Genomic DNA, 14,738 nt, shown 5'->3' on the forward strand with positions numbered 1-14,738 from the left:
GGATTAACCCTTAAATCTCAATTTGTGTGAACAGAGATCAGTACTTTACAAAGTGGTTTCCTATGTATTATTTCATATCAATTTCCCTGAGGTAAGCACCAGTGCACTGCTTATTTCACTCAGCATCATTGCTCAGTTGGCCCAGTACCTCTTAGCTCTACTTTTTCTCATAAACGGAACCCCTTCTCCTGCTAAACAACATATTTTGGAAAATATCCTACCCCAACATGCTGGGTTTGTTTGTTTGTTTCTGAGAATAGGGACTCATTATATAGTCCAGGTTGCGCTTGAAATTGCACCAATTCTTCTGCTTCAGCTTCCTGAGTGCTGGGATTACAGATGTGGGCCACCACCCTCAGCTGCATTTCCGTTAAGAACAGCCAGTCTTAGTGTCCACTCCCCAAACTGGGTGCTGTTAAGATTCTTTGCCAGTCCCTGACCTTCTGTACCTTCCTGCATTCTGAGTACAGAAACCTGGACTCTTCAGCTTGCTCCTCCAGAACTCCCTTGGCCTCTAGCTTCCAGGGACGTTTGGCTATTGGGATAAGCATCCAAAGCCAAAGACCAGAGAGCTGGAGGAGAGATGGGGTTTTAGCTGCCTGTTCCACCACGCACCTCACTGCTAGTGGTCAGGCTCCTTAAAAAGCACAGCTCTTAAGTAGGTCTTCTTCTACTAGGGTGCCAGCTCTTTCTGGATTCTGTTACTAATATTCCCATTTCCTGCCCTTTGCATCATGGGAAGGCATAGATTCCCACTGTTCCGAGTCACCAGGCACCTCACCATCCCTGCTGGTTTCCTCGATCCTTATTATACTTTTACAGAAGAACCCTCCCTGTATTCTCCTGAGCGAAACCACTTTGTGTATGCCATTTAGTCCTTGCCTGGACTCTTTTAACCCAGGGCTGATCTTAGAAGCTTATCCTGATGCTCACAGTGATTAGGCCAAGAAGTAGCATGTGACCCAATTCAGGCCAATCAGAATCCTCCTGTGATTGATTTATTTAGAGAACTAATTCTTGCAGAACAGTTAGGTCAAGGATATAAGCTTTATGCTGGGGCCACAGCTCCACTTTATAGAGAAAGCCATTTAAACCTTGAGTTTGATTCCTTGGGCCTCCATACTGCCCTGATTCCAGCCTTAAAATAGGTTCCTTCTTTTTGTAGGAGCCAGTTTGAATTGATTTGTGTTTCCTGAAATCATCAATGTTAAGCTAGTTATTCAGTTATTAGGAAGCAGATCAAAATCAAACTCTAGTCATCTGCTTCCACAGCCTATGATAATATCTGTGATTTTTAAACAGATAGTGTGTGTTCATTCCTTTGGCTTAGACATCTCCCCTCTGGGCCTGCCACAGCTCTGGAAAGTCCCTGCCCTGGAGAGCACTCCTGTGGGAAAAGGCACATTGTGTCTAGGAATTTCCTGTAGAAAGGTACAGATGTAGTTCATTTACCATAATTAGATCATACATGAAAAATTGTGCATTAACCAGAAACTGACCAATAGAATCATATCTTTAAAGCTGAAGAGGAGATCTTTACAAAAGAAATTGTGGCATTAATCCTCAAGTAAAGCAAAGGCCCGCTGTTTTTTTCTTAATAAACCCAGGTTTTTATGCATACAGGGTTTCCTAAACAATCTGTAAGAATTACCTGACCTCTGAAAGTATTTTCCAATTTACTACTATCGGAGACAGAGAGATTTGCCTCCCTGCATCCTCCCCTCACAAAAGGTGCTCTTAGGAGGAACTCCATGCTCTCAAAACAAGTAGAATTGCTAAATCTTGTCAAGATGATGTTGAGCAGGGTATGGTGGGATATGCCTGTAACCGCAATACTCTGAGAGGCCGAGACCAGAAGATCATAAGTTCTAGCTCAGCTTGGACAGCTTAGCAATATAAGGAGAGCCTAACTCAAAATAAACAATAAAAACAGACTGGCAATGTAGCTCAATGCAAAGACCTTATGTTAACTTCGAATACCACAAACAAGTGTGCACATGTACACACACACACACAAACACACACACAAACACACACAGTGTTAAATTAGCCAAGGAAACTTCTCACAAGGGTTACATATCACAGTAGTACAGCTGAAGAGATAAGATTTCAGCATGGGGTGAATATCACCTACATAAATGAAAGGGTCATATAAACCCCATTATTATGGGGATACGTGAGCCAAGTTCCTTTCTTCTCTTTACCTGTTCTTTGTAGAGTGTCTTTTCCATACTCTAGGAATCTCTTGAGCCAGGCAATGCATTCTTTTTCCAGCCAGTTCTTTTGAACTGTAACTCACATTGATTGGCCTCCCACGCCCGGTTGGTGATGACAGCCACATTATCTACAGCCACCCAGGAGAGAGTATCTTTATTAAAGATAATGAAATCCTCCCCATCATATGCATATTGGAGAAATCCTGTAGTACTTCCATCTTCCAGCAACTCACAGCCAATCATTCTCTGATAAGTGTGAACCCCTGGAAAACACGTGAGTCATGAGGGATGGACACAGGGACAGAGCTGGCTCTTAGGTGAGGTGACCAGGGTATGGCTGGAAGTATCCTCTGCCCTAGGGATACTGACCCCTCATGCCATATGTCTCCAGGAGGTTCCTATTATGTAAGCCCACATATCAATAGACATTTGTGGAGTAACTGCCAGCTACCATAGGAATATGATAATGCTTATCTTGGGGAGTTATCTTGGGGATGATTAACTGATAAATTTTGTGGCCATTATGAGTGCAATAGAAAGAGATATCCAGGAAGTAGAAATATCCCTGGGAAAGTTAATGTACTAAGTCATTACACATAAGCTAGCAAATCACTGAGCCTGGCCATCCAGAAATGAGACTCAGGCTAGGCAAATTTAGGACAAAAGAGAAGATGCATGTTAGAAGGCTGGATGGCAATAGGATAGACGTATGAGGCAAAGGTCAGAGGGCTCTTGGGGAAGAGAAGGACAACTGGAAAGATGCATAAGGCAGATGGTAAGCACCAAATTCTACCAACCAAATTTTCCAGGCTTTGCCAAAAGCCACAGTGAGTACAAGTGAGTAGTCTTTCACATTCATCCCAAACAGCCTGTACTGGAAAGAGCCCTGAGGGAACACATCTCTGAAGGGAAGCCACACCTGAGTGATTGTAGTGCCTCTGCAGGTGCCTCAGCTCCGTCTTGAATGTCTGTTGCCAGCCTCTCAGCAGCTGAGTATACCTCTCCCAGTGATCAGGCTCCAAGTTTTCTGCCATCCATGGGGACTGAGGGTCCTTCCGTCGAGTGACACTGTCATATGTGGTGATAGGGTGTGAGTCCACATACCCAACTGAGATAAATTCAGGGATGCCATGGCTAGGATCTGAAAGGCCCAAGCGGAAATACACCAGAGAGTGAGTCCCTGGGCAGGAGGTAAGGACAGGCATTACTGAGTGGCACAGATGATCTAAATTTATAAATTCCATTCCACTGAATCCCCACACCAGTGTCCTCCACACCCATGACTCTGGGGCCCACTGCTATATCCTCATACAGAATTAAAGAACTCTGGGAACTAGCATTCTGGAAAGGGCTTTAGGGCTCTGGGTTTTTTGGTTTAGATTTAGAATCTTAAGATGAAAGTTGGCAGGCAACCTCAGAGTGTACACACAGAATAGAATGCTGCTCTGATCTTGGGGGAAGAGCCCAAGGTTACTCACTGGGCTCTCCAGTGGGGGACTGTGTCTGAGGTGTCCTCAGGAATTTAGAATTAAAAGCTCTCATAACCCAATTCCTTTATTTTACCTGCCATGCCTCTGGGTAGACAAACTGAGGAACCCACTCCACTTCTGTACAATGTATGTGGGCACAAACACACACACACACACACACACACACACACACACGCACAAACATAGAGTTGGGTAGACCAAGAACACCCATAAAGACTTCATCCTTGGAGAAAAAAAAAATTAAAGTATGGTGTTTTCCCTATCATACCAAACCAACTCCATTAGCCAATTCTACTAGGACTGTGATCATGACCAAGGGTTAAAGGTCAACTGAAATAGGGGCCGGGGAGATGGCTTGGTGGAATAAGCGCTTCCCTGGCAAGTGCAAGGGCCTGAGTTCGCTCCCCGGTTCCACAAAAAAAAAAAAAAAAGGTCAACTGAAATGAAACAAATGTTCTGCTCTCTGAGGTACCCACTCAACTCTCAACTTGTCCAAGAAACTCAGTATCTGGTAAAAAGAGGAGAGATGGCTTCAAAATAGCCAGATGGATACCACTATGGGGCCTGAGCAAGTGTGTGCCCTCAGGAAAGATTTTCCAGAGAAGTGATGTCTTAAGAGAGATCGTGGCCCTGGCTAGGAAGGGAGCAGGCAAAGGGACTAGAAGGGACCCAGGAGGAGAGGGTGGCAGGGGCTGGGAAACCACATGGGCAGGCAGGAGGTCTGAGAGATCAGGGTGTACTGTGTGAACCAGATGGCCCAGGATGAGTGCACACAGCATCACAAGGGGACTGGGAGAGATGATGCCTGGGAGGCAAGCAGAGCCCAGGCTGAGAAAGCCATAGCCCTGCATGTCGTGCCATGCCAAAGAGCGGGCAGACAGAAGGCACACAGCTCTGCCTGCTGTCATCTGAAACTGTCTGTCTCTGAGCCTTTCTCATTACCTCCTACCAATCTGCCCCATCTAAACCCTTCCTGGTCATCAAAGCCCCTCCACAAAGACAGACCTAGAACCACCCCTGATAACTGCATGGCCTGATCAAGAGGAAAATTGGAGGCCCATACGAGAGATGCAAATATTTAAAAGGAATAAGTTAAGAAAAAAAGGGGGAAAAAAGGCTAATCATAGACTGTCTTCTAATTTTTAGAAATAGTCATAATAGTCATTCATATGACTCTGACAATAAAGTTCCAAGTTCGAAGTCTACACTTTGTGAAGAGCCTGACCTGGATATAGTGACACAGAGAAATCTGGCCTTTGTGGTCTAGGCCTTGACCCTCAACCTAGTACCCACCTCCTTCTCTCCCCACTTCTAGCTTCATTCACCTTGCCCAGGGCCCTGTGTTCATACTTAAATGGCCTTTTCTCTCATTCAAGTTCCATTCACAAACACAGCCTCTTGGCTACCTCTGAGGCCCGGAAAAGGTTCAGGAACAGACATCCTAGCCTTCAAGAAACAACCATGTGGAAACCTACAAAGCTCTGAGTCACCTAGAGGGGAATTCCAGGTCCCCAGGTACATGGGGTTTGGTCTACAATGGAGGGGCACTGCATGGGGTGATCCCTTCTCCTAGGCCTTATAGATTCCTTGTTCTAGAGAAAGGGCTATAGATAGTTGAGGACCTGTGTGAGGCTCTCTAACATGTGGGAATGCATCTAGGAGCTTCTCTCACCTGTGTCACAGGGCTGTGCTACATTGCATTTCCCCAGTGTCTTTCCAGATTGCCACCTCAATGTTGTCACCCCCTTTGAGAGCTCTGCTAGGACTTGGTAAATACTTGGCAAACAAAATTGTGGTGAAGCAGTTTCTTTCTCTGCTTTGAAATCATGAAATAAGGGGCCAGGGAGAAAGCTAGGTAGAATAAGAGCTTGCCTGGCAAGTGCAAGGGCCTGAGTTCAATCCCCGGTTCCGCAAAAAAAAAAAATCATGAAATATGCTGAAATGCATATGAGTCTATCTCACCTGAAACTTAGGGTTTAACAAACCGTTTTTACTCAAAGGAAGGCTGGTGCATAGGGAACAGAGCTGAAATCTAATTTATATCCAATATGGAATCTGAAAAAGGCCAATATGCTTAAGCCTTGATCGATTTTCAAAAGTTTTATTTCTCCACATCTGGAAAGATTTTATGGCTACTCTGGAGATACAACTGTTCAAAGATGGAAGTAAAGGGAAGAACAAGTCATAAACATTAGTTCTCATACTTTTTTTTTTCATTTTATGTATGTGGTACAGGGTCTCACTATGCAGCTTGGACTAGCAGTGATCCTCCTGTTTTTAGCTTCCCCAACATTGGGATTACAGGCATGTGCCACCATGCCCAGACTTGATCTCTGGCTCAGTGTGCCCCAGGGGCAGGGGCAGAGTAGCATGAGAGACTAGGTATCGAACCCCTGGTCCCTGCGCTTGCCAAAGCACTGAGCTATCTCACCAGCCCTCATACTTTCTTAATATTTGTGTGTGTGTGTGTGTGTGTGTGTGTGTGTGTGTGTGTGTGAATACTTAAAAAACACATGAGGACATCATCTGAAGTAGTCACTCTTCTAGCGCCTTGAGCACACCGCAAACAAAACATGTAAAAAGTATCAGCCATCATGAAGCCCATATTCTAGTGGGGGAGGAAAGAAGACAGTCAATATAAAATAAGTGAAAGAATTTATTGTCATTATTATTTATTGATATTATTATTTAAGTGCTTTGGGGTAAAATAAAGCTGCAAAGAGAGTATGTGACACAATTTTAGACAAGAAGCCTATTAGGGGAAGCATCCCCCAAAGGTGACTTCTGAGTAGGCAGCTGTGGAGAATGAGGAAGGCAGGCGTCTGGAGACAGCAGTCAGGCAGTAGGGGGCATGCAAAGGCCCTGGGGAAAGAGACTGCTGGTCTACCCCCAAAGCAGCAAGAAGGCCTGGGTCTGGGGCTGAGACAGTGAGTGAGAAAGAAAGAACTAGGAACCCCTTTCCATTATGCATAGGAAAAACCTTCACAGAAAGCAGATTCCAGGTACAGAACGGGAAGAAGGAGACAGAAGAAGGAAGGAAAAAGGTGCTGTTACCAGGCTAAGCTGGATTGGTGTAGAATGTCCACCAAGAATCTGGGGTTCCTGTTGATATCTGGAGCCACAGACAAGTAAAAATAAGTACTGTATTAACACCTTGGGACATGACTTCCATGATAGGAGGATTTATTCCAGGTCTCACTAATAAACACAATATTTATAATTCATGTAATTTTACTGTAGTAGTCAGTTTTTTATCACTATAACAAAATACCTGAGATGATTAACTTACACAGAGAAAATATTTACTTTGGCTGACAGTTTTGGAGGTCCCAGTCCATGGCTGATTGCCCCATTCCTGTGATGGCTGATTGCCCCATTCCTCTTCCTCGGGGCAGAAGAGTGTTGTAGAACAAATGCACTAACATCAAGAGCCACAGAGGGAGAAAAAAAAGAGGGGAAGAGACTAGAGCCTCACAATCCCCTTCAAGGACATTCCTCAATGACCTGAATTCCTCCCACTAGGCCCTGGCTCTTAGAAGTTCTACCACCTCACCCTGGCACCACCCTGGAGACCTTTAACACATGGCATTGGAGTATAGTCAAGATTTGAACTATAGTACTACTTTCTTATAAAAATATAATACCATAAATTTGCATCATATAAAATTTAAAAAGACAGAAAGAAGATCCACTGGACTTTCCTCCCCTCTAATCTCAGGTCAGTTTCTGGGTGGGGGCAATTGTTCTGCACCAGTCAGCCTTCACTTCACAGGCTTTTCAGTCTGTCCACCCTTCATAGAGTTCACAGGGCTGCGCTCCAGGATACCACAGCCTCTCCTCCTTCCCGTGGGGCTGGTTACCTATCTGGTGCTTCCAGACATACAAACTATGTATGCTTGCTTCTTAGCTGGGCTTCCAAAAGGTTGGTTCCAAAATGATTAGATATTGGTTGACAGATGCGAGGTCAATAACAGAAAAGAAAAGAAAGGAGAAAGTCCAAGTCCCCTCTGCCCCCCTTCACCTATTTAATAGCATATTGGACCTCTCTAACCCAGGATGTGTTGCCCAGATGTTCAAATTTCTGGTATAGCTCTTGAGATTGAAAAGAACAATATTGATCTACAAAACTGGTAATCTCATACAAACCAATCTAATCTTCTGATTCTCTCCTCTTGTTCTAATAATTATGAAATTAGGTTTCTCTCTCCCTTTCCAGGAACAGATCATCAACATCAGCTCTCTTGTTCAGCTGAAATCCATGGTTTAGAATTTGGTCTTCTTTCTGGGCCAGCTAAGCTGCTTTTCCAAGGGTGATTGCTGTCCTTCCTTCTTAGATTCTGATAGATATTTCTGGAAAAGCTAACCAACACAACAAAACAAGTTCTCTCCACCTGCTCTGGTGACCTTATAGTTCTAAATTATGTCCCTTGAGCCTATATACCCACTAGCTAGACCATTTTTACAAAAGGCTATGGAGGTAGCTGAATTATAAAATAATAACATATTATCAAACATTAATTCAGAGAAATTTATATTTATTGAATATCTACCATGTACAAGGACTTGTGAGGCAATGTCAGGACAAGAACAGATATCAGTTCTTTCCTCCAGGAGGTAGTTGGGAGGAACTAAAGCACATAGCATAAACAAATGCAATGTAGTGACATAGGACATCAACAGGCACAAAAGCAGTGCTGATGGGAGGCTCCTGCAGCTCAGACGACAGAGACCCTGCTCTCCTGTGCGATGAACCCTTGAGAAATGCCCCAAGAAGATGGTGGCAGATCAGCTGGGCTCCAGTGAGTCATAAAAGGCAGGAGCATCTTACTCACACCCTCAGAACTGAACTGAAGTATTGGGCAAGTGCCTTGGTTGCAGTGGTAGGCCCTTGACAAACACAGGTTTCATTTATGCCTCACAACAGCCTTTTGAGGTAGGGCTTATATAATCCCCATTTCATAGATGGAAAATAGGTGCAGAGATTCAGTAACCTACCCAAAATAATCCCTAGAATCCATAAGTAGAGGAACCAGAAATCAGTCTGATCACTCAGATGGGAAGCCCCTCTATCTTAGGGGACCCAACCTTCTTTAATGGACAGACACTTCCCTGACCCAGATTGTTTAACTTCTAGCTCCTGGATCATCATTGCTGTCTCTTGGGCTGGAGATATAGCTCAGTGGCATGAACGCCTACCTGGCAAGTGCAAGGTCCTGAGTTCAATCTCCCATACCACAAAAAGAAAAAAGAAAAAAAAAAAAAAGGTGAGATGTAGGAAATTGCTGCCAATAGGCCCTGATATACCGTCTTACATCATTACTCTCTCTTGCTCTCTCTCTCTTTTTTTTTTTTTTTTTTTTGGCGGAACAAGGGATTGAACTCAGATCCTTGTGTTTGCCAGTCAAGCGCTTATCCTACTGAGTCATCTCCCGGGCCCCTCTTGCTCTCTTTTGTCAATGTCTCTGATTTCCCAGGGCCAGGGGCCCAGACTCCAGACCTTTCTCTCAGTAGGTGGCAGTGGGTCCTGACTGGATAATCAAGGTCAACAGAGTATACTTCATTTGTTGTCCACCCCCCTCCCCAGTAGCCCAATGTTTTCATGAGGTCAAAATGATTATAATTCCCGGGAACTACTTTGGGGAATTACATGCATTGGGGGCAGTGGTGCTGGTGGATGGCAACATTTTTAGTTAAGGGAAACTCTGGACCCTTCCTTCTCAAATTATGCAGTGATGTGAATGGTTCTCTAGGTAGCAGAAACTGTCTCCTCCCCTAACAATTTGTATAATGATAAGAAAATACAAGTGCTAAATGTGATACCTTGGCCTTTTAGCTACTCTTTTAAGGCTACCCTCTTGAAGGTTCCCAGTATCTCATTGCATTTAGGCTATATTCTTTTCTGAATTTCCAGTGGTAATTGTTTTAGCTGTATCAGAGCAGAGAAATAGACAAATCAAATCCCAGTCCCCTGAACTAATTTCTAGAAAGGATATTAGCTATAAGTAAATATATAATATGAGGTCAGGTAGAAGTAAATACCATAAAGGAAAATGTGCAGAAACAGAAGTAGTGTGAAAAAGGTTCATCTTTTAGATAAAAGGACCAAGGAAGGCCTTTGGAGGACCAGGAAAGGTAAAAATATTTTTACTTGAGTAAAAATATGCATAGAGCGAGGGAGTAAGCCATGGGAAAAGATAGAAGACAAAAAGCACATCAAGCCCTTAGTTCCAGGGGAGGGTACATGGTCCACATGTTGGAGGATCAGTAAGGGCCCCGTAAAGTGCTGAAGACTGACTGAGCTCTGGTGGCTTATTTGTTTGTACTTTCTGGGCACAATGATGACAATACTTCTCATATTTCCCAGAAGAATTCCAATTTTACGAATCTCATTCTTATTAAATGATGCATTGAACTTGTAACAAAATGTGATTTAATATGTATGCTCTTGAAAGGTTTTCCCTAATAAATATAAATTCAGATGTCTGAAAAAATATTCTTTGTCACTTATCTTAATTTAGGTTTCATAAAATAAAAGTGCTTAAAGAGTTATGTGTTTGATCTTTAATCTGGGCCCCTTTCTTGGAATCCTTAGGGATAAGAGGATCCAGCTCAAGTGAAAATAAGCAGATATTCCAACTAGTTAGAAGAAAATCTACAAATTAGCTTAATTTCTCAGATTTAGATAGCCTCAATGTCAACCAAGAAGAAGAGGACCAGAGGAGAGTAAAATATCTTGAAGAAATTTCTGTGGCATGTACCTTGACAGACTGAAGTCTAATAAAGTCAGTAGCAAATGCCCATATTTTATCATGTTAACTAATTGAACTCCAGGTCATTTCTAAGCAGATAATCTGTAATCTGTCCTCCAACCTAGCCCAATGCCAATGGGCTTAGGGGGTTATCCATCATCAGTCTTTGTATCTGAAGTACTCCACCATTCATAAAGTAGACTGATACAGTATATTAATATATCCATAACATGATGACTAATATCAAGAGACTAACCTTGGTTATGTCAGGATGAAACATACAAACTCTATATGGCTATGCAAGACAAATCTCATGCACACCCCCAGCCTGATCACATCCTCAGTCCAAAGTTACATACAGGGTAAAATGAACATGATGATTTGTAAAAGCATGAAACTCTTCTTTTAATGCCAAATCTCTTCAGCCGTTACTACTGCCCAAGCTATGACTCACAGTCAGGTAACTTTAGTTTTGGGTGAACATTACTTTTTAACATAAAGTTGCTCAGAAAGCCTTTAGGTAGGGCCAGGGAAAGAAGGAAAAAGTGACACTGCCTCTTTCTAGTCTTTAAGAAGAGCCTCCTGGGGAAAGTTTTGGAAAGAGAAATCTAGAGGACTATGAACAGGAGCTATGAGAACAAAACGGAAGGAGTGGCCACCTGCAGGCTTTGAAATAGGTAACAGCCACGCAGTGGAGGTGATACTGAAATTATTTTAACCTTTCTTGGAGTTGTGACATCAAACACTCTACTCTGGTATCTCCTCCCTGGGCTCCAAACTTACACTGACATAAAAGTGCCTATTCAAAGCTAACACTAGGCATAAATATCAAGGAGACCGAATCTTCCTGCATAGCCTTATACCCCGTCAGTTCCCCGAAGTTCACGAATGCTCCATCAGGGTCTTGGCAGAAATCAGCACGCACTCCAGGTGGGTGATAATGAGGAGACTGATCATATTGAAGGGACTTCTTGTGAAGACTGCTGATGGGCACCCCAAACTAGAACCCGCAGGGAGTCATTGTCACTTCTAGGGTTAAAGTGATACACCAAAGAGGTTGGTTACTGTAGCTCAGGGGGACCTAAGACCATAAAGAAAGGGTTCTCAGGCTAAACTATATTATCAAGTGACTTATCTGCACCAGAGATATTACAGAAGGAGCAAGAAAGGCATATCCCAACCTCTTTTTCCTCCCGTTCTTCATTCTCCCTTCCCTCAGTGCCTTCCACTAGGTGAGCCCACACAAAAATTAGTCTGCAAGGGAGACCTGGTGGTACAGTCTGTAGCAATCCATCTCTAGGACATGAAAGAGAACAGGGAAAGACAATGCCAGCAAGCAGAAGAAGAAGAACCAGCACTGACAGCCTCCTCGGCTCATTATATCTTACTTGCTTTATTTCTTATTCTATCAATTATCAAAATTCCAAATGTTCACATCCAGAGGTACCATAGTATTGTGGAAAAGCTCTGGACCTAAGGTCAAAAGATTGCTTACTATGTGAACAAAGTCAATCTCTAGACCTAGAGAGAAATTGAGCGCTTATCTTTAAAAGGAGATGTGAGCCTACCAAAAGAGTTAGTGAGCTCATCACCTGGGATAGTATGTTTAAGGAATATTGTCTCATTATGGGAGAGTTACTTGTGGATTTTATGCAGGTACTACATGAACTCTTCCCCTTCTAAAATGATCATCCTTTAGCTCCCTCCTTCCTCTTCTCATCTTCTGCCTCTTATCTTCATCCCCTTTCATTCCCATTTCTGAATTAATGATGAGACCTCCAGGGTTAGTTTTTCAGGGAAGCAGAAACTATGTCTGTCTTATATACTGTCGTGTCCCTAAAGTCCCTGGCACAAGGTGGGGCACCAACCAATAGCTATAGAAATGATGCTCAGATGGCTCCGAGGAGCTCCTTCCTGACATGTTCATCAGTCACCATCTACAGTGGTGCCCTCCCTCCAGTGCCAGCGCTCCACTCAGAATTGTTGCCTAGGACAGAGTAGGCTGATGCTTCCTGCTCCCCCAAAAGCTTTCTCATGTATTTGAAGAAACAGAAGGCTTCTGCTTCCCCACTGACATGAGCCCACTAAACAATGAAAAACTCTTCCTTCTATTCCACTCACATTTCTTATCCTCATGGAACAAGCCCAGAGCCATGGCTTCATCTTTCTGGGGTCTTCTGTTACACAGAGCTTGTGGTAAGGAACAAAAACAATGATAAATGTGAGCATTGGATCTACTCCACTGTTGAGTGCCCTGAAACTCTGACTATAATCCTGAGGCTCACTAAGTTAGAAAAGCAGAGAAATAAAAGGAAAAAAGAAAGGCAGGAGAGGATATGAGTGAAAAAGAAAGGAGGCAGTGCTCTGAGGGAAAGTGAGGAAGTTATCAGAAGGGTCTTTCCAGAGTGGCTTCCACCCCTTCATCAAAATCCTACAAATAATACAACAGAAAACTATTCAGGTGGCCGATAGCTACTTCAAGTCCTGTGTGATACACATGCACTTCTGTCCGTGGCTGCTTCATGCTTCCATAAGTTTTAGAAAGCAACGCTGTTGTCCCTAGGCCATCTCAGCTTTAGAACTAGAGGCAAAGAACACTTGGGATACTCACGAGCATGGGTGAACTTCACCATCAACACAGTGATGAGAGATAACAAGAGGACCATCAGCCCTCACGACAGTGCCTCTCTTTCCAAAACTGTCAGTTCCCATTAATCCTTTCCGAGAACTTACACTCGAATCACTCACTCCTAGGTGATTTAGCAATAACACATAGGACCCTCTACCAATAAGAACAGGAGAAAATACGTTGTGTGATCAGTTGCTAGGTAGAAGAAAGATGTTCAAAATGAAAGTAGTAACTGTTAACCCTTTGTTGGTTTCAAACAAGTCAAGCTCTATTTTGTATTCCTCTCTCCACTTTCCACCCAATTTTAAAATATTTATAAAGAATGGCTGTAGGCCCTGCAGTGCTAGCCCTGCTCCCAGGGCACCCTGAGACTGTAATTGCGACTGGGCGTGGTGGCACGCACCTGTATTCCCAGCTCTTGGGAGCCTGTTAAAAGGAAGATCACTACAAGTCTGATCTAATAGTGAGACCCTAAATACCCTGTAGACTCTTCCCTAAAATACAAAAAAAAAAAAAAAACAGTTACATGCAAGGTATAGGGACACAAAAACAATAACGCATAATTACTCAGAGAGTTCAAGATGCTACCTTTGTTTCTTCCTGGAGTTTAGATTTTGTTCAGGGCTCAATGAGAAAATCACACCAAGTTCCCAGGGTCTGGAATTCTCCACTCTGACTCCCCCCAATGTCTGATATAGCATATACTCCAGAGGTCATATATTGATACTATGTATCAGTTAGATTGTCCTATATTTTTTGGCTTTTGTCTGTCTGCCTTCTGGAGATGGCACATTAGGCCCCCAACTTCTTATGGAAGAGGACCTTTGAGAAGATTCTGAGGGGCACTTCTTCAGCTTGCTCAACCCACAATCTCTTGGATCAAGCTGTAGCTATACTGTCATCAAAACCACATGACAAGTTAGAAAACAACAGTTTACACTCTGAGGATCTGAAGCACAGGCCCAGACAGGAAAGAGGAAGTGGAGGTGAACAGGCAAGAAGATTGGAGGCAGGGCCATGAAGCAGTTCAGGCCAGAGCCCAGGTTCAAAACCTTGTTTGCGTTCCAGCCATTTGCCTCTAGGTAGAATCCCAAAGTGCACTGAGGCTTGCTATCTTCAACTGTGAAAACAAATCCTAGCGTGCATTTCACAAGAGACTTGAAGGAGGACTTCACAAGGTTCTGTCTGTTATGCACTTGAGAAGCAGCAGAACTGTACATACTGGTTTCTCTCTCTTGACAGCCTGAATATGCCTCAAAGATGTCCGCATTCTAATCCCCAGAACCTGTGAATGTGCTGCTTTACATAGCAAAAGGGACTTTGCAGATAAGGATCTTGAGATGGAGAAGATTATCCTGGATTATCTGATGGGCCCAGTGTGGTCCCAGGATCCTTATTAGAGAGAGGTGAAGGGTCAGAGCTGGAGAAAGAGGTATGACAGTGGATGCATAGGTCAGAGTGATGCCACCTTGGAAAAAGCACATGAGCCAAGGAACACAGACAGCCTCTAGAGCTGGAACAAGAAACTATAGGTTCCCCCCAGGCCTCCTGAAGGGGTACAGCCCACCAACACATTGATGTCCATAAGACTCACTTTCCAACCTCCCGGCCTCTAGAACTGCACTGTTTCAGGTCACTACATTTGCTATGATTT

The 14,738-nt window shown here is 43.5% G+C and overlaps 1 protein-coding gene across 1 annotated transcript in view; it reads right to left on the reverse strand.

Annotated features, from left to right (window-relative positions):
• Positions 1–13,106, reverse strand: part of LOC101560288 (major histocompatibility complex class I-related gene protein) — a 17,263-nt gene extending 4,157 nt beyond the window's left edge. The window contains 4 exon segments of the mRNA XM_012517403.2: positions 2,205–2,291; positions 2,294–2,479; positions 3,136–3,396; positions 13,067–13,106. Coding sequence (XP_012372857.2) covers positions 2,205–2,291; positions 2,294–2,479; positions 3,136–3,396; positions 13,067–13,088 — 556 coding nt within the window. The 5' untranslated portion in view covers positions 13,089–13,106.
• Positions 13,107–14,738: the final 1,632 nt, after the last annotated feature.

The sequence above is a fragment of the Octodon degus genome, unplaced genomic scaffold (genome assembly GCF_000260255.1).
Source record: "Octodon degus isolate 3935 unplaced genomic scaffold, OctDeg1.0 scaffold00176, whole genome shotgun sequence".
Taxonomy (NCBI): Eukaryota; Metazoa; Chordata; class Mammalia; order Rodentia; family Octodontidae; genus Octodon; species Octodon degus.